A 21,282-nucleotide genomic window follows, 5' to 3' on the forward strand; every position below is an offset into this window, starting at 1 on the left:
TCTCTCATCTCATATTCATCTTTAGATGTCAAACCCAAATGTTTTCAGTCTACAGCAAAAATAAAGGAATTGGCCTTACTGTTCAAATACTTTTGGAGGGGAGTGTATATGATTTATCAGCATTTTCTGCATCACTGTATGCAACACATGCTAAGAGTGCTGCATATCAGCTCTTAGGAATAAGATATTTGACCTGCCTGACAGGTTTACTTACCATACAAAGAAACTATTACACCCAACTGTGTAAATACCAAGTCTATTTGTGTGTTTACCCCTCACACTACATTATGAAAATGCACAGTCTTGGATGATATATACCCTGCAGTATTAAAGTTGTTCTGGTGAAATACACAAATGACAATGCCCTGCAGTCTGAAGACTGAAACTTCCTTGTTTGCAGTTGTCGCCTTACGTGAGGTTTTAATGACACCAGGAAAAAATGGATTTAGGGAGTTAAATAGGGAAATGGCATTAAACAGAGTGAAACTTCTCCCCACCAGGAAACATTTGCTGACATTTAAACACGAAATGCTTAAGGCTCATTTGACTTAAATCAGTGTTTTTATACAAGACCCCATTAACATCAGCTCAAGACCACAGAATTTGCCTGCCGCTTCAACTCCCACAGCCCACACAAGTGCTTGTGAGTCTTGGGGAAGAGCAGCTGTCAAACCAAGAGGAAATGCTTTGCATTTGTTTAAGGGCCTTCTATAATCTTACATGTTTGTCAGGTGGGTAATAATATGATAGTGCCAAGTCAAGTTGCACAAGTCGTGAGATGTGAGCAAATATTTACACAGATATGGTCTCCTCAGAACAGATCAACACATCCCATCAATGTGTAATTAGTTTAAACAAGGTTATATTCTTCCTGAAGGGCCATGGAATCTCACCGATTAGGCATCAAGTGGTTATTTTAAATAGCACATTTTAAGCAAAATACCTTAAGCTACAAAATAAGTTGGATGGATTTTACGGTATTGTGGTTGTAAAAGTTAGTTTGAACATGTTAATGTGACAAACAACACCTGTGGTTTCTCTGTAGGACACCTGGGTGAACCCGAGAACTGACTTCATACATCCACTAAAAATCACCAGAGTTCAAGTGGATTAAAAGGCATTGAGACTTCAAACATGATGAAGTAACGTGAAGCTAGTCGAAGAGACAAATTGTCCCGCATTTGAGGTCAGGTAATGACATTCAAGCTTTTGGGGCCAGAACTTAAGTTCTTTGCAGTGAATGGGTGCCATCAGAATGAGAGTCTAAACTGCTGATAAAAACATCACAATGATCCAAAAGTAATTCACATGACTCTAGTCCATCAATTAATGTCTTTGTGAAAAGATGTGTAAAAATATAAGTTTTAACTGCTGCTTCCAGCTAAAAATACTGCTTCCTCCAGTGAAAAAGTCAACTTTGAATCAGGAGAGAAATATGCACAGATCAAGCACTGTTTATAAGTAAAACAAAAATGTCCAAAACAATTCTAAACAAAGTATTTGGCTTTTATTCATTTTCTCTCTGGAAGAAGTGTTATTATGGGCTATTTTGGCCAGAAGTGGCAGTTTAAAGTTAAAATGTCTTGATGATAGATTTGATTCAAACATGCAGTTTTTTTATTATTTCACAAGACATTGAAAGATGGACTGGAGTGGCGTGGATTATGATGTTTTTATCAGCTGTTTGGACTCTCATTCTGACGGCACCCATACACTGCACAGGGTCCATTGGTGAGCAAGTGACATAATGCTACATTTCTCCAAATCAGTTCTGATGAAGAAACAAACTCATCTACATCTTGAATGGCTATAAAGTGAGTGCATTTTTAGAAAATGTTCATTTTTGGATGAACTATTCGACACAATTTTTTAAATGTCATTCAAGGTAAAAAGTAGAAGGTTTATAAAAAAAAAAAAAGGAAAAAAAAAAAGGCAGTAAGTTTCATTTCTTGAAAAATGAAAATGATAATTTCTTTTGGGAACTGCATTAACAAAATCACACTGCTCACGTATGCTGCATGCAAAAAACAAGATGACAGAATCATTTGTTTCAGTGTTAATTTAATCATACAAATGTTCAATTATACATACAGGAAAAGGCTTTTCATATTTTCTCTTTCACTGTGCTATCGTAGGACTCTATGCAAACTCTCTGCTCAATCATACACCATGCCACGGTGCAAAAAACCCAACAGATCTAACAGAAAAAAGAAAGAAATCAGAAAAAAAGACAATAATGCAGCAATGAATCAATCACACTTCTCACATGCATAAGCAACACCCAAAAAAAGAAAAAAAAAATTCCAGAGTGTAAATATAAATTGGAAGGAGGCTGTGAAGTGTGCAGCGCTTGGGATGAGGACATTCACTAAGAACAGCTCAAAGGAAGACTAGACTGATGAAGCGATGGCATCATCCAATGAGCTGTTTATGGGCTGAGCACTAGGCGAAACGTCAGTTTACTTCTGTCCTAATGGCGACATGAACCTGCGACCAGTTTCAGAACATTAGCTTCTTTTATGCTTCAACTGTGAGTGCAATTTTTTGGAATATGGAAGGGACTGTCCCTTAAAACACTGCATAGATCATTTGCAATGTAAAACTGAAGCCACAGCATTTCTAAAACACTGGACGCAATGTCGGTATCGTTAATGGCGCAATCTTCCAGGTGCATAGAACTGGGGGGAAACGGACAAGAATTGCCTGACGTGTTAAATTTAACAGGACATGCTGACACTAATCTCTATTGCCTTGACTTAAAGGTCAATTTGGGCTCATCGATTTGCATACTGCTTGAGGATAGCAGCTAATTTGTTTAAACGCTTTCATCTTCATGACCTAACGTTTATCTCAATAAATAGACCAATAAAGAAAAGCATTATAGGAGACTTGTTAACATTTTTTGTTTAGGTCTTAGAAATTGCCTAACCAGTAAGTGAGTAAAACATCCTTTCAGATATATTTAGCAAGATAAACATCCAACATTTCCACCATACCAAACACAGAGACACGATTTAAACCAAATTAACTCCACAAAACTCCTTTATGCATTAAAATATTATTTGGAGCGTTCCAGCTCCAAATCTGCCATTTCAACATACAGCAACAACTCAAGAATACAAATTAAATAGAATATTTTTTTTGGATAAATGCAAATGCTACCACAGAAAATTATTGGTACCTTAGTAAGATTAAACATAAAAAAAGTGTGTAGGGAAATTACCTTTCAATGGAAGTAGTGCACTTGCCACAGACTTCAATTGTAGGCACATACATGTGAAATGAATGCATTTTCAGGTAGAGAGGTACAAATCCAAATTATTTTCTGTCATAGACGACGTTCACTTGCATTTAACCCAAAATATTCCTTTAAAATGAACTCATTCTCACTTCCCCCTCATTAAAACACCCTCGGCTCATTTAAAACAGCTTAATACCATCGTAGGTCTAGGTGAACAACAAATGTATGATTGGGAAAATCAATGACGTGCTTGTGAACTCTTGGGTCAGTAAACAAGGGAACCAAAGCCATATCTGCTTGCTATCATCTCTGATGGACTGAATCATTACAAGTGGAAAACCAACATCAGCACTCTGGAACTCCAGAACAACATCAATGTAAACAAATATGATAACAGCAACAAGATCTGTGACGACAGCTATGACTTGACCTGTGGTGGCAGTACAGATGTATACTTCAATATAATGAGACGTAATGTGCTCATGTACGCTGTACAGGTTGCTGGGCTTTTTTTTTTTTTTTTAAACTGGATCCAGAGAACAGTTTTGTAATAAACAATTACAAGTGGCTAGCAAAGGACCATATGAAAGCAATTACACAATTTAACCTCCAAGTAGGCACATTGACCTTTTTTCTCAAAACTCTTCAGCTTGTAAAGAAAAAGTCAGAGAACATTGATGAAAAATTATAAAACTACTTGACAGGCATTAATTCTTTGTTGATGGCTTTTGTGCATGGCTGAAACACTCAGTTGCACACATATTGAGGTGACTACCGCAAAACCTGTCAAGAACAATCCCTGGTCATATTTCACCGCAAAATCAAAAGGAAAAAACAAAAAATTATACTTTGCTTAAATAAAATTAAGCCTGTTTTTAGGACTATTAAGATTTCCTACGTTGTGACATTATTTTGATGGTAATGAATCATTTGATGTAAAGCAAAAATTTATATTTAAATAGTAAAATATTTTTGCCATATGTTAATTGGTTGCATTTAAATTAGGCTTATAAAACAATTAGTGCAATTTTAAAATTTAAATATTTCAATTAAATGTCAGAACAATTGGAATAACAAAAAACAAAAATTACGAGGCAAAATATAGCTTAAAAAGTCCTAAAAACACATTTTATATTCTGTACGTAAAATATAACGTTTTTATGCTTTCCTATTGATTTTACTGTGAAACAAGGCTCGGACACATTCTGGTAAGATTCACTCATCACTCATTCATCCTCCCGTCCTGCCTCTCTTTCTCTTGTGCATTCATGCACTCACTCACACATCTGAATTTACTGCTGTAATGTGACAATACAGATCAAAAAACTGTGTATTTTTCATTATATCTCTTTAGAATTTCTAGCACTCGTCTAAATCTAGCATTCACACATGCGTAACTCAGGTGTTGGTTCAATATTGATTTGGAGCCAAACAGATTTGTCCACACATTTATGTGATGTTGTGGTGCATTGGGGGAGAGGAAGGGTCACCAAGTCTTTAGAGAAAATCTGTTCCTCCTCTCACTGAACCCTGGAAAAGGGCAAAAGCAGCAGCTCTGATGAGCTACCGGGTGGTTTCTGTATCTTAAGACTGTCCGAACGGGAAGGGTCCATTAATGCCCTGGGAAGAAACAGAAACACTAATGTTAAAGACCATTTGTAAATACATTTTCTGAATTTTTTTTCAAAACATTTGTGTGATTGCTTACATTCTTAATACCCCCCCCCCCCAATCTCTGGCTTAAGTCCCTCCTTCAGTGCAAGTCTATGTGATTACTATTATCACTGCCACATAGATTAATACTGAGAGATAGGTCAAATATGATGAGCAACAACAGTATCAACACCCAATTTTACGCAGATATTAGACCTGCAGGTGGTTGTTAAAGCAAACAGTGTCTAACTTTGTTACACTGGGAATACACACTATATTGACAAAAGTATTGGGGCACTCCCTTCTAATGAACAGGTTTGACTACTTTAGTATTTCCATGAGTACAAATCTTTAAGCAGATAGTGATATTCTAGGGAATTGTGTGCTTCTTATTTTATAGCAACTATTTGGGCAGGACCTTTTCTACTCTAACATGACAGTGCCTCTGTGTATAAGACACGGTTCAAAAAGAAATGATTGATTCAGTCAGTGTGGAAGAACTTGACTGGTCTGCAGAAAGCCCTGACACCTAATCCCAGCTGAACACCTCTGGTGTGACTTTAAATACAGACCTTTAGCCAAAAACTCATCCCCAAACACCAATGACTTGTACATACACTATATGGACAAATATCTTTGGACAGTTCCTTCTTACGAACAGAAAAGGGCACTTCCAAAACTGTGGCAACAAAGATGGAAACATAATGGTATTTTCATCTCTTTTGCAACAGTTTTGGAGGCATCTATAAAATGACTGTATCCATATGTACAAGTCATTGGTGTTTGGTAATTTGGCTCAAGGTCTGTATTTAAAGCCACACGGTGTTAGGACTTTGCTTTCTGCAGACCAGTCTAGTTCTTCCACACTGACAGAATCAATCATTGCCTTATACACAGAGGCATAGTCATGCTAGAATAGAAAAGAGTCCTGTTGCTATAAATTAAAACACACAATTCCCTAGAATATCACTATATGCTTAAACATTAAGATTTGTACTCATGGAAATTACTAAAGTAGTCAAACCTGTTCATCAGAAGGGGGTGTCCCAATACTTTTGGCAATATTGTGTATGTATACAACGGGTTTACTGTTAGTAATCTGGGATTTCAACAGTGACTTCTTTAACTGGTTAATAACATTTCTTCATCAGCTCACATGCTTGTATGGAACTCCATCTTGTGGCCGAGAGGCAAAGTTTAAGCCTGTTAATGGCCTATTAAACAGCCTCAAGATTGACACTCACAGATGTAAACCTTGACGTTAACATGAACACATCAAGGCCAAATTCAGAACGACAAATTTCTACATGTGGCTGGGAGATAAAACACCTCTGATTGTATTTCAGCCTAGATATACATCTCAATATCAATTTATGAAACAGTTTAAAGGGTGTTTTGGTAAATCAGAAAATAACCCAAATAGCCAAGATACAGATAAGGGTTATGCTTTTATTATTTTTTCCATTCATCGGAATGGATTCAGAGAAATTTAGCATTACCTCACTTGCTCACCAGTGGATCCTCTGCAGTGTTGTTATGGACTGGCCAGAGACAACGGTTTAAAGTTAAAACACCTTAATGATGGTTTTGTTTCTTATAAACAGCTTTTTGCTTCACAAGACATTAATTGATGGACTGGAGTGGATTATTGTGATGTTTGGACTCTCATTCTGACGGCACCCATTCACTGCAGAGGATCCACTGGTGACCAAGTGATGCAATGCTACATTTCTACAAACCTGTTCTGATGAACAAACTCATCTTGGATGGCCTGAGGGTGAGTACATCTTCAACAAATATTTTTTTTTTTGATGAAACTACTCCTTTAACTATTTTGATGCATGGAAAATATAATGCGTAATGACATTTCTGAGTTATCATATTCATTGAAATAAGCAATAACATTATCTTTGGTATGAAGACTCTGATATGGCTAAAGCCCACACCTGCTAAAGTCCTCACATTATAGCGCTAAATCAACCACACAGGTCACAAGTCAGCAATAATGTCAGCAGAGAGCCAATCAGCCCTTTTTGGCTGTCTGTATGGAAATTCAGTACAGGTTTTTCCAGTATTCCAGGGAAAACGTACAAGAAAATGCTGTTGGTTGGGTTTGGGAACTATTTCAATCAATCAATTCTTAAGAATTGTTTATGCATAATCATTAACAAAATGTTGTGGAATTCACCACTTAATCATATAAGAAAATTAATATTGCTATTTATTACCATGTACTGTTATATTGGAGCATATAAAAGAAAACAAAAACAGTCAAATCAAGTTATTACATTTAACATGTTGCATATGCTTAAAGACAACTGCTGTTGAATCAAAAGAAATTAAAATCACTCATAAGACATTTTAGAGCAGATATGTTCAGAATCGATATATTTACTGAATCATCAAAAGGCTGAAACTGTTTTAGCTGTATCTCCCATCCCCAGCTGTTTCACACATGTGCGGAATGAGGAAAGGTGTAACCAAACACGGTGAATCATCACAATGTGCTTTTCTTTGGTGAGATGTCATAAAACAGGGCAGGGAACAAAAAGGTGACGCATTGTTGTTACATGACCTTCTGTGCTAACAGATCATATGGCGGTCAGCACATTGAGAAGTTTCCAGTGTAAACTTTTGGCATGAAAGGAAGATTTTGAGAGGGTGTTGAAAAGAGGGGTTTTCTGAACCCATCTTGGCTTGACCTTTTCACTTACCTTTGGAAAAAGCCCCTCAATCATGAACATTTGTATTAGAATCACAGAACTGGACTCGTCGAACTAGTCATAATCGTTCATTATTCTAACATACAACTTACGCCAACAGCTGGGTGATAGTGAATATTCAAAATATATCTGTGATGATTTTGTTAGTTATATACTGCCATTAAAACGTTAGGGTTCAATAAGTTTTTTATTTTTTAAAGAAGTATTTTATACTAACCAAGTTATTATTTGAGAAACAATATAGTAAAAACAGTGTTTTTGTGAAAAATTATTACAATTTAAATAAACATTTTCTATTTGAATATATTGTAAAATGTAATTTATTTCTGTGATCAAAGCTGTATTTTCAGCATCATTACTCCAGTCTTCAGTGTCACATGATCTTCAGAAATCATTCTAATATGCTGATTTGCTGCACAAGAAACATTTCTTATTATCAATGTCAAAAGCAATTGTGTTGCTTCAAATCATTGTGGGAACTGAGATACTTTTTTCAGGATTCGTTGGTGAATAGAAAGTTCAAAACAGAATGTATTTTATATAAATTTCTTTACTGTCAATTTTGGTCAATTTAATGCCTCACTGGATTAAATTATTAATTCCTTTAAAAAAAAAAAAAAAGTACTGCACCCAACTGAATGGTATTTAAAAGTCTCTCCTTCTTGGGATGCAAGAGTAGGAGAGCATTTAGAGAGATTTTAATTTAATTTATTTTTATTGGAATATCAGCAAAGGTTAAATTCATGGCAAGAATAAAAAAAAAAAAAAAAACAACATTTATATTTGCACAACTGAACTTCTTCCAACATTACAATAACAAGCGATTATTAATGGCGCCCCTGATTAAGCAATATTAGAAAAAAAATTCCATTAAAATTTCATAACAGTCTGTTTTTCAATGAATTAGTTGAAAAACTATTCGCTCTCTATCACCCAGCCGTACTCACACTGCATTATCATGCTAATCTTCATTCAAATCAATGAAGTACTCCAAACGGCATACATACCTGGCTGTAAGTCACTACTGATAAGTTGTTTTGGAGACCATTTGGTGTAATATTTACAGAGCTGTGATTGAGTCCATTTTGATCTTGCTGAATGGAGTCCAGAGGGGCCTCCCAGTGGCCCCCGGGGTCTTTTAGATTATCCTCATTGGTGTCCTGCTTGTTCTTCTGTGGTGAGGCGAAAGGGTTGAAGTCTCCCTCCAGACTGCGGTGTGGCTGCGTGTTGAACTCTGTCTCAAAGGAGGATAACTGCTGTGTGACGCCCAGCAGGCCTCCTTCTTCCACACTCAAGATCACCCAGATCACATCTGCACAACAAGAGGAATGAGGTGAGCCACATGTCCTTCAAGTCACCAAAGTTGGTTGTAGTACTTGTGCTCTAATGCTCTGAATGGCATACAATCGTACTAACCGTACTAATTTTAGAATTCAGTATGCAGAAAGAAAATTATATGGGGTTAAATCAACTTGAGGATCAACTTTAAGTTAAACTGTATATCTCTACAGAAAAGTAAATGACCACAGTGTTCTCATTTTGGGGCAAACTATCACTTTAAAACATTTGTTCTTACATTAAGTTTGCATTTTATTCTTTTTTTTGAAAGAATAGTTCACCCAAAAGTATTTGCTGAATATTTACTCACCCTCAAACCCTTCAATATGTAGATGAGTTTGTTTGTTCATCAGAACAGATTTGGAGACATTTAGCATTAAATCACTTGCTCACTAATGGAGCATCTGCAGTAAATGGGTGCCATCAGAATTTGTTCTGATGAAGAAACAAACTCATCTACATCTTGGATGGCCTGAGGGTGAGTAAATATTAAGCAAATTTTCATTTTTCCTTTAACTATTTTGATGCATGAAAATATAATGTATAATGACCATTCCTGAGTTAATAATATTCACTGAAATAAGCCATAACATCAAAAACTATCGTATGTGACTATTGCTTAGTCTCACTGGTTTAATGATTTTATCTTGGATGGCCTGAAGATGAGTAAATATTCAGCTAATTTTCCTAATAATTTTATTCCTTTTAAATGATTGATTCTTAGCCTAATATCTTGAAAACTTTGACTGTTGTTTATGGACCCTTTTCACAAGACTGTGATGACGCATGTAAAGATCATCAGCATCGTAAATTCTCGAAAGTTTTTCTTTTCTTTTCAAAAAAACATATGTGGGTCAATGACGTGATGCCTAAATTTTCTGTCTGATTGCATTTTTTAATGCATACAAAGATGCCATATATAAGACGTACCTCTCCCACATATGTACCAACTTTACTTTTTCAAAAAAACATTAGTTATTTGTAATTTTTCTGTTATTCAAAGTGTCAAAACATCATGTGGTGCGACCGTCTGGCCATAACTGTTGTTTTGGAAACATCTTTGAAATTACCCTAAATTTATTCAGATACATTTTCTGCACTATTTGGCATGTTTTCCAAAGTGTTTTGTAATCCTGTATAAAATTGCAAAGCATTTGTATGTATACATTTCCATCATAATATTCAAACAAACCTTTGTCCGATAATCTGAGACCATCAAGAAACTACCATTTTGGTAATTTTATGTTGAAATCCATTCAAAGATAGGATGTTGCATCATATAACAATTTGCCAAGGACCCATAAAAGTATCAAGCAGGTTTGTAACTCTTTTAAATTTGGAAAAAAAAAAATCCTTTTTAATGGCTGGTATGTAATTACCACATTTGGATATCATGAATATTAAGTTATTTCTACAAGCATTTATTTTAATTATAAATTTCATAGTGACCTTTCATGGGAAGCTAGCTTGTTTTGTTTAGGTAGCTAATTCTGTGCTTGTAAATTTTGACTGAATTTGAAAATATCATGTGGTGCGACCACAGCAGAGTGGTTTCCATTATAGATATATGTCCCAGATTCACAGTTTTTGTGCTTTTATATTCAATTAATGGTTTATATACACAAAATACTTTATTTTAATATAATTTGGAATAGATTTGGTCTTTTCGAGCGGTTTGTGTGTAATCTTTGTACAATATGTGAAAAAATGCAAAAAATAGGAATTTAGAGCATCTAATTTTAGTTTGATAATTATGCATTTATTAGTAATTTATTAATAACTATTTTAATCTATTTTACCAGATTCCACTGCCAAGCAAAGTAAAATAAACGCTCACCATAGGCAGCATGTTAATTCTGACCCTGCAGTCAAGCACAAACTCCAGATGTAATTTTCTGCTGTAAGAAAGATGTTTATAATTTCATCTCAGAACCTGAGCCAGCAACTCTAAATTGACCCTTAGCAAAGACCCGCCCTTAGTTACTGTTGCTACATCAGACAAACCATGGCACTTTTATGCCACACATCATGTTCTCATGCAGTGAAAAATACATCACGGAGCAAAGACTGACAATACGCCGACATAAAAGACAGAGCAGGTTACTTTCGGTATTAAACGAAGTCTTAGAGTTCAAATTTGGTCATTTTTTAAAAAGAAATTCAAACAGCAAATACAGTTTTGTGGCTCTTTATTGTGTCGTGATTGCTGTAGCACTTCAGTTCAAGCGGCATGTGCATCTCTTACTAGTTATAGCATAAAATAAACATGAATGAACATCAGAAGGTATCATGTTTCAACTGTGAAAAGATGTCAATAAACACTATTTTTCAAGTTCAAGTCCACCAACGTTAATCTACTCTCCTGTCTGGTTTGTTTGTCGGACAAAAATGGCAGATTTGGCATTATGATTGCTCAGATTGCCTGTTAATCAAACTCCTGGCGAAGGGTCAATTGAGCAGCCAAGGTTGGGCAAAGTTTAGAAATAACTGGGTCTAAAAAAATGACTACAGTTAATGCCATAATGCTGAACTTTTCACACGTTTCTTTAAATAGATTTTTAATGATGTAAGGCGTCATTTGAAGCGACCGCTCATCATGTGGTGCGACCAATAATAGCAATAACTGTATTAAATTAAAAATAAATGATCTAATTTCTGGTATTTTAAAAATATTTTCAGTTTTATGCAATTTACAGAAAAAAAATCAGTCTGCCAACTACAATTAAGGCGGCAACTCTGAAATTATACAACTAAAATATGAGATCATTATGTGCAAAAACTCAAAAGAAATGCAAATACTTTGTTTCTAAACACTTCAATTACTGAGAACATCTAAAAATAATGTTAAGCATGTTAAGGAAATTAATTAATTTTAATATAAATCATTTTTTAAGGCTACGGCTGATTCATCTAGATGAAAAAACACTAAAATCACTTAATTTAAAATTTTTATATAAATGTATGTGTACACAACCTTCTTAATGTTTGAACAACTACAAAAGATATAATTATTTTTTGCATTTTAAAATTTGCCTGTCGAAAATCCTTATACGTCAATGACCCATGTACATTTATAACACTATTCTTTGTATTATATTACTTTTGCATCAAATTGCAAAAAAAACAACAACTAGTTAACGCTAATGCGAGGGTGTTTCTAATGCAGCGTCTATGGGAGGGATGGTAAATTTGACATCGTTTTCTCTTCTGACTGCCGATATCAGTCTCTCTCCATTTATTTCTTTTATGTGAAAAAGGTCCATTGTTAGCGTCTCACCTCCGTAGAAGAGTCCGGTGGCAGTGCACATTCTCCACTGGCCCTGGTACATGCCAGGAACGGCCGGACTGCGCATCTGCACACTCACGTCTGAGATCTCCTGCGGGTCCAGAGAACGCACTATCACCATGTTCACATGACCAAACTGATCCCCGCCAACATACTTCAGACACACACCTGGGGGCCACGACTCTGTACCTGCAGCAAAGATAGGAACGACATTAAAGTTTGACAAAACAGAGGATTTAACGTGAGGAGGCTAGATCATCAATCCTAAAAAAAAAGCAAAACTATTATTGATACTCTGATATCAGTTCATTTTAGGAAATAATATTCCATAACGCAGAAATTGGAAGAAAAACTATTAAATTAGCAAACATGAACGTGAGTTATTACTGTGCATGGGTACAGGCATTTAAGTCATCCCAAAATATCCTATAATAAATTAGTCTTAATCGTAAAATGTGCTGTTAGAGCATAAAAACAGGTGTTCGGCTTCTTCATATCTACAACCAGAGCAAGAAAACACTCACCTGTGTTCTGTATCCTCCATGTCTTTGTGAAATGTGTATCAGGAGGAACGGACTCCCCCTCTCCGATCGTCACATCTTCCACAAAAGACATTGACGGCGTGTTGATATTTGGACTCTCAAAGTCATAATACGCACCAATAGCTGCTTGTAGATTCCTGATAAGACACAAATACAGACAGATTAAAATTGGAGATTCAATTACAATGTAGTTACAGAGAGACAAACAACATGCACAAATAAAATGTATCAAAAGGAGATTAATCAGCCAACAGATGGATATTATGAGGCTGACGCCAACAAACATGCAACTTACATTTATGCATTTAGCAAACTTTATCCAGTGACTTACAAGAGAGGAGCATAATCAATTTTTCAGAGCCAAAAAGATTCATAATGTTCAATGGAAAGTTTATTATAAAGCTGAACTAGACACTTGTAGAAGCATGGCATACAGCTTGTGTTAATCCCAAAACTACAAACTAAAGTTTACCAACTTAAAAGCACTACAATGCATCACGACGCCACTAATATACCCCCTTTATTGACATATATAACCTATAAATGCCTGTTACGAAGTCCATAAATAAACTGTATGTGTAAAATGTATGTGTGTATGTATGTGTGTGTGTGTGTGTGTATATATATATATATATATATATATATATATATATATATATATATACACAATTGAAATTTAAAATGGTATATAGTTCTTTTAAAATATTTTGAGTTGATATGTAAAAAAAAAAAACAGATTGAAATACATTTAGCAAATAAACTGACTGGTAAAGTAAAGTAGTAAAGTATTGGTAAAGTCATGTTCAAAACAAAAGAAGGGAGGGACAAACTTGTGTTGGCTGTGTGTAAGACCTCAGATGAAAGTACACTCGTGTATTACGTAACTCTGAAGAAAACTTTATAACAGTCCTCCCATGTCTACAAACACCAAATTTACACAAGAAAACAGCGCATAAACACTAAAGCATGCTGCTCATTACCAATAAAAACTAATATATTACTGTCGTCAAGCAACATCTTATTTTTGAAGAGTCGTGACTGAACAACACTGGACAATGTCTGTCTCAAAACACAGCGAGCCCCTACATAGACAGCATTTTGAATGGACTATTCTAGTCCGCATCATTTGAGGTCAGAAAAGCCCTAATATGCTGCTTAGATAGGGAACTTAAGAGGTTTTGAAACACACCCACTAACGTTACTGTAGCGAGCCACTAACACAAACAAGCTACATGTTTGACAACTGACATTAAATAAAACAAACCAAATTATTTAAGAACATGTTTGAGAAAATGTATTTTTAAGATGCTAAATTTCTGACATATTAACGTTAGTTCTATAGTTCATATGAGCCGAAATGTTCCATTTGCTGTCTTTGTAAACAGTCGATTAGCCATTAGCTTGCTGTGTTTTTCGCTTGAGATCCATTTAAACTCCACTGGGCAGCTGTTCTAGCGATGCTATTTTTGACATACAAGATATTTTAAAGCATGAAATCGCAGAGGATAACTCTTTATGTCTAGTTTAGCAGTAGGCCGCGGCCGAGTCCCCGGACTCACCAGTTGGTCATGTCCAGGAAGAAGGCGCAGCCCGCCGGGTTGAGCTGAAAGCCCAGCAGCCTCTGGAACTCCGAGATGAGGACATCTTTATCCGTGGTGCCCATGCAGCTGAATTTTTGCATGAGCTCCGGATCCAGGTCTATGTCCATGCCCTCCATGAGCATGCGGCTGTCCCGGGGATAAGTTTTAATTGAGTCCGAGGCCTTCTCCAGTCATAACAAGCGACCCGATAACAAGCTCAGTACGCATGGCTGCGGGCGGGGCGGGGCGTGACGTCACGCGCAACGTAACTATGGTGCGGAGGAACGTCAGCTGTTGCTATTCGACTGTGTCTGCGGCGCGTGTCATAATCCGGAGCATTCATACAAACCCAAGGCCCCATGTTACTGTAGTGCCAATAGTGGCATGCACGGTAACACCGTGGTACTTTGACATATAGGCATTTTATTTACTTTTGTATTCACATGCAGAATATGCCCAGCAAGCCACTGTATTGCCATGGCAGGTGCTCACTAAACGCTAAATTACTAATGAAGTTGTATACTCTTACTAAAGTGCTGTGGCAGTACCATAGTAATGATTTGCACAGCCTTATTCTTTAACTGAGTGTATATTTATGTATAAACTAAAATAACACCACCGCTTTCCAGTTATGCAGGTAAGAAATCCAATGCAAATTGGATTTTTATTTCAGTTATTGTAAATAAAATGATAATCAAATTAATTATTTTGTACATTGTTATTATTAAAAGAAATAATTTAATTAATTTATTATTGCATTTATTTAAGGAATCCCCCTTTAACCCATTGTTTCTGAAGTGCTATCCAGTAAATATCCAGTGCACATAATTCAGTTATTTTAAATAGCATTATTGTAAATTGTTTAAATTATTTTATATTAAATTATGTTGTTTTAGTTATATTGATCAAATTATTTAATTTTTTAAAAATTAAAATAATTTTCATTTATTTAATTATTTATTGTATGTGGTTATTTAAGTGACCCTGCTTTAAGAGGCAAACCCCAATGTTTCTTAATATGTATAATGTGCATTGGATTTCCTAGCTGCTTAATTGTAACACAGGGCTGTTATTTCAGATCAAAGTTTCTCAGAAGATGACCCCACTACTTGCATCACATTCAATGAGAATCCAGGCCCACCATCCTGTGTGAGAATCTCAGTAACCTGATTAGCCAGCCTGTCAGTAATAATAAGGCCAGGTCTTGGATCTAGGACCCAGCGCTGTGTCAGCTAGTGTGAGATGACAAGAAAGACTGGGAGAACTATAACCACAACAGGAGACAAAGGAGTGAGTAACTTAAGATAAAGCAGAATGTGTGTGATTGTGTTTCAAATGTTTTGTGCTTGTATGTGTGTGTTTCACTTTAGAGATGCTGATGTGGGATGAGCAGATATTATTCTGGAGCACTTACATTGTAATATACCTATGTACAAAAGCATGTGATGTTAGTATATTTTTTATGATGTAAACTTAAATAAGGAAAAATGGTTTCAAATAGCATCAGAACTAATTCAGAATCTTAAGTGTTCACTGTAACTGTATTTTGTAGATTCCATAAAGAAAAGCAATTTTCTTTCTTTTTGAGGAAGAGTAAAGACCTTAAAGCCTGACACAAAGAACCATTTCAACACATTGTTCTAAACTGAACTTTAATAGTCTTTATAATTATTTTATCATTTTATTGTTACAATTATTATTTTAATAATTATTGTATTTAATTATTTAAACATCCCTCCTTTGCGAGTCTAACCCCATTGTTTCAGCTGATGTTATTTCGAGCTGTATTATGCACATTTTAATGTACGCTGTTGACTGATTTGTGATCAATTGTTTTAGGCTGCAAGCTTCTGAGTTATGCACTGCAGGGAACCGGGGCGTCTGTAGTGAGCACGGTATAGTGAGTCAAACAGACAGACAGACAGGCAGTGAGGGAGGGAGGGGAAGGAAAGAGTCTTTTCAAAAAACCCATGGAGTTTCTTGGCAAGGGGAGGGCAGAGGAGCACAAACTGTGGGTGGAATGCTTACTAGTACCACGGAAGCTTACAGTGGTTAGTACTGCTGTAGATCCGGGAGACTGCTAGTTTAAGTTTAAGTCCATGGATAATACAGGCTTACACTGAATAACACCAGGTGGATAAGGACTAATAGTCTGCTTATCACAGGTAAAGAGGATTCGTGTCCAGACCCCCAGACAGACCCCTGCTTTGCTGTTCCAGACAGAAAGACCCACAACGCCAAGCCAGGAATGTCCAATCCCGCACCAGACACTCAGGTCCGTCCGGACCAGATTGAGAGTGATGGGTCTTCTGAACCGTCACCCCAGGCTTTGAGGAAGCCACCTGGGCATCAGAAGTTGTCACACAGCCTTTCTAAATCAGACTCCGACCTGCTGACTTCCCCTCATTGTGAGGACGACGGGCCTCTTGGTGGCCCTCTTAGCGAATCCCTGTCCAACTGTGCTGCTGATAGGAAGGAAATGGAGCAGATGCCCTCGTTTGCCTCCGAGTGGGACGAGGTAAGAGCTGATGAGCTACAGATTAAAGAGCAGAGGAGGGAGAACATGAGACTTCCTCTCATGAGGGACAAACCAGAGCAGACGCGTTAAAAGTTTTGAATTTACACCGAAAGTTACTTTTAATATACACTACCATTCAAAAGTTTGGGGTCAGTATTTCTTCTTTTTTTGAGAGAAATTAATGTTTTTATTCAGCAAGGATGCATTAAATTGATCAAAAGTGACTGTAAAGACATTTATGTTACAAAAGATTTTCAAAAATGAACTTTCTATTCATCAAAGTATCCTGAAAAAATGCATTGCCGTTTCAACAAAAATATGAAGCAGCACAACTGTTTTCAGCATTGATAATAATAAGAAATGTTCACATGCAAGCTACAGAAAGTCAACCTTGGCCAAAAACAAAAAAAACAGAGCTTTAAAAAAACTGCTAACCAAGCATAGTGATAGCATTTTGGAAAAGAGTATTTTTTTATTTATTTAATGAAAATTACAGTTTCAAACCTCACTTTACCATAGCATGGGAATATAACAATTTCATGTAATTAGTCTTTTTTAGGAGTAAATCAATAATATAACGTTACTTTTATAAAATGCATACTTCTTCTAATTTATTTTCAGACAAAAGCATATTCCTCCTTTTTTGTAACATTGCTGCAAAGGCCTATATAGTCATTTTAACTAAAGATTAACAAAAAAAATTTTGTTAATTAAAATAAAGCTTATTATATTTATTAGATGAACATTTTAAAAATAAATAAATATTAATAAATGAATAAAATAAGCTGAAGAAATAAAAGTACTAGAAATAAAACTAACATAAAAATTATTATCCTAAATAGCAATATAAAAAAAAACTATTAAAAATGATAAAAGAACATAAAATATTAATAAAATTAAACTAGATTTAAAATGAAAAGCTAACTTCAAATATTAAAAAAAACTATAAAAGTATGCAAATAATACTAAAGTAACACTGGTTCAGAACAAAACACGTGAGTAAAGGATGACAGAATTTACATTTTTGGTTGAACTGTCCCTTTACTGTCATGTTACTTTGCATAAAAAGTAACAATGTAACTTTTTGTTTCATTTTTAGAACTGTATTATGGGCAGTGCAACATGTTACTTTTAAAAGCACTGGTTGTGGGTGGGAAAGGAACTCTGGCAGTGTGTACGGTTGAGAGGGAAGGGAGGGAGTCTTGACAGTATCAGCGCCAGTGGCTGAATGCTGAACGCTTGGCTGGGCCCATCAGTCCTTCTGCTGCTCTATGCTGGCTGCAGCGCACGGGGCTAATTGGGCCTTAACTGTCACTCCGCATCTTCTCAGGAAGCTTCCCAGGGGTCGGCCCACGCCGCACACACAGGCGCTCCTCTCCCCTCTCCTCGCGCCAGAGCTTCAGTCATCGCCACCCCGACCAGTGCAGCGCTGCCTTCACACCTCGTGCTAATCGCAGTGACAAACACGCATGTTGATTCAGTCACCGATCGCCATTATTGGGGCCATCAGCTGAGACTGTTGTAACAATGTCTTGCCTAGACAAATGTATCGCTATTTTTAGTTAATAAGACAAAGCCTTAAGCCACACAAACTTGGACGTTACAGTGTTTTTTTTTTTGGCTAAAATTTCTTTAAACTTGGTACAAACCCTATATTGCACTGCTTTGAGTGGCTTAAATCAATCAGCAGCAGATTGCTAAGATTGTATGGGTTATTGCTATAGCATTGCTAATGTATTTGTTTAGGTTTACTTGATTGCTTGGATGTTGTTAGGTGGTTGCCCACAAGGCATATTTATATACTATTACATTATTAATATTTTGTGCTTTTATTTTTATATTTTTATTTTTAATTTAGTTATCTTTTATTTATCTTTATTTACAATTATTTGTATATTGTATATATACTTTGAATAGGATTTATTTATTAGTATTTCTGTGTAGTTTTAATTGATTTTAATTTTATTTCTAATGTTAGTAGTTTTAGTACTTCAGCTTAAACTTATTTATCGAAGTTATGTAACATTTCTGCTAATTTAGTAATATTTGTCTTGTGAAATTTATTGGATTTTATTTCAGTATTTCAATTTATTGAAAACAATTTTAGTTTTAGTTTAAAGAGTAACTAAAACTAATGAAACACATTTTTAAACTTAAACAATTAGCTGTACAACATTTCTTATATATTTTGTTTTAGTTTAAGTTGAAACACTAAAATGACTATCTATCTGGAAATAAATTAAAACTAAAACTGAACTAAAACTAAAATTGAAATAAAAAAATAAATAAATTAAACCTAAGTAGTTATATTAAAAAATACATAAAAATGACAAGAACATAGAACTAAATTAACCCCAAAGTTAAATACAAATTACAAAATAAACCCTAAAATGAAAATGAAATATAAAAATAAAAGCTAATTAATAAGAACTATAATAGAAAAAAAATACTAAAACAATAACACTTGTGCTGTGGTGATCTGACTGGTATCCAAGGTGTTGCTATGCGGATGCTTTGTTTTTCCAGGTTCTTGCTTGGGTTTCTAGGTAATTGCTAAACAGACAAAGATAATGCGGTAACTTGGCACATTAATATTAAATTCAGTTATTTCGAGTATTTTACAAATGCTTGACTTGCGAAGCTCATCCTATCAGAATTCAGAATCAGGACTATCCGTTTTGCAATAAAAACACGTACCGCTTCTTAACTTTGATCACATTTATACTCAAAGCTTTATGAAATATTATTCTGTGGTGCTGCTGGGAAGGATTATATTATCAGATTTAGGAGCGTTATTCGAACTGTAGATTTAACCCGTTTAATAGAGCTGCTGTCAGATCATCTACACGGCGCTCAGGAGTGTCCTGTTCTCAGAACATCCTGTCTCACATTATATATAGATGACATCTATAAGTCTGAGAGCGGGAGGCAGAAAATGAGAGGTTTGGAGAAATGACTGTGAGAACGAGGTGGTCCTGCTGTTAACACACCGATTCAAACCAACTCTGAGCGGAGCGCTAATATACAGCCAGACAGAGCCGAGATGCTGGCACACGCTCACGCCGTATCCCAGCACAAAACAGCTGCATCAGCGTTTGTGCGTTAGTCACGGTAATGAACCTTCCTCGGACACAACTTCTGAAGCGTGTGATCTTTTTGATATACATTTTTTTCTCCTTTATGCCTGTACTGTGGCAGCATCCAGTATTACCTTGCTATTTTGTGATGTGATTGAAATGCAGTGTAACTAGCATGGTATAGGAATGAAAATGTAGGCCTACTTTTGTTTCGTTTCAAGCTCAATGCTAAGTACTCAAGTATTACAATCACTGTATCATGGTACAATAGTTTTTTGCAAGAGATTGACAAACTAAAATGCTTACAAGTTTTGATGCATTAATACAAATTTTACGTTTGATGCACAATATTCAAGGCGTTCAGCTCATAAAGTTGGAGAAAGTCGGAGTTCAGCTCATAAAGTTGGAGAAAGTCGGACTTCCACGGGGAAGTCGTGGCCTAATGGTTAGAGAGTCGGACTCGTAATCCAAAGGTTGCGGGTTCGAGTCTCCGGCCGGCAGGGATTGTAGGTGGGGGGAGTGAATGTCCAGCGCTCTCTCCACCCTCAATACCACGACTGAGGTGCCCTTGAGCAAGGCACCGAACCCCCAACTGCTCCCCGGGCGCTGCAGCATGGCTGCCCACTGCTCCGGGTGTGTGTTCACGGTGTGTGTGTGTGTGTGTGTGTGTGTGTGTGTGTGCATTTGTTCACTACTCACTGCTGTGTGTGTGCACTTGGATGGGTTAAACGCAGAGCACCAATTTCGAGTATGGGTCACCATACTTGACAATACGTCACGACTTTACTTTACTTTTTTTTTACTTTCATAATGATCTAATTAGTTGCTGCACAATAAAACAATTAAATATATATATATATATATATTTTTTTTTTTTAAATCAGTTGCCATAGAGGTTTACATGTTAAATGACTCAACATTTTATACTATAATGTAATTTAATTTTAGTATAACATTTTAAAATAAGTTGCCATAGAGGTTTACACATTAGAATTTATTAAAAGTTAATAAAACAATTTGAATTGATTTATTTCAAAACCAGTTGTCATAGTGGTTTACGTCAAAATATTTTATACTTTATTTTTTTTTTACTTTACTTTACTATACTATACTATACTATACTTTCAGTTACCAGATTGGTTTACACAATAAAATAACTAAAAAATTAATAAAGAAATTATATTTTATTATAGTTTTTTTATTGTTTTATTTAGTTTTAAAATCAGTTGCCATAGAGATTGATTTATTTAAGTTGATTTTAATTACCCTCGCACCCCTGTAGGTAATCAATAGGGGTGTAGGAAATACAACCCCAAAAAAATTC

General features: G+C 35.7%; 1 protein-coding gene across 1 annotated transcript; it reads right to left on the reverse strand.

Moving 5' to 3' along the window:
• Positions 1-2,051: 2,051 nt before the first annotated feature.
• On the reverse strand, positions 2,052-14,630 carry LOC306879392 (protein ILRUN-like). The gene is made up of 5 exons (XM_079432291.1): positions 14,343-14,630; positions 12,766-12,920; positions 12,233-12,430; positions 8,625-8,929; positions 2,052-4,861 (listed from the first exon to the last, which is right to left on the reverse strand). Exons 1-5 carry the CDS (start codon positions 14,504-14,506, stop codon positions 4,826-4,828), a joined length of 858 nt encoding a protein of 285 aa, XP_079288417.1. The 5' UTR covers positions 14,507-14,630; the 3' UTR covers positions 2,052-4,825.
• Positions 14,631-21,282: the final 6,652 nt, after the last annotated feature.

The sequence above is a fragment of the Barbus barbus genome (assembly GCF_936440315.1).
Source record: "Barbus barbus genome assembly, chromosome: 13".
NCBI classification, from domain to species: Eukaryota; Metazoa; Chordata; class Actinopteri; order Cypriniformes; family Cyprinidae; genus Barbus; species Barbus barbus.

Excerpts from the sequence above, each read along its gene's own strand:
- LOC306879392 (XM_079432291.1), bottom strand. The coding sequence starts at position 14,506 with ATGCTCATGGAGGGCATGGACATAGACCTGGATCCGGAGCTCATGCAA. Across the intron at positions 12,921-14,342 it reads TTCCTGGACATGACCAACTG|GAATCTACAAGCAGCTATTG; the intron begins GTGAGTCCGGGG and ends GTGTCTTATCAG. Across the intron at positions 8,930-12,232 it reads CACCGGACTCTTCTACGGAG|ATGTGATCTGGGTGATCTTG; the intron begins GTGAGACGCTAA and ends CTTGTTGTGCAG.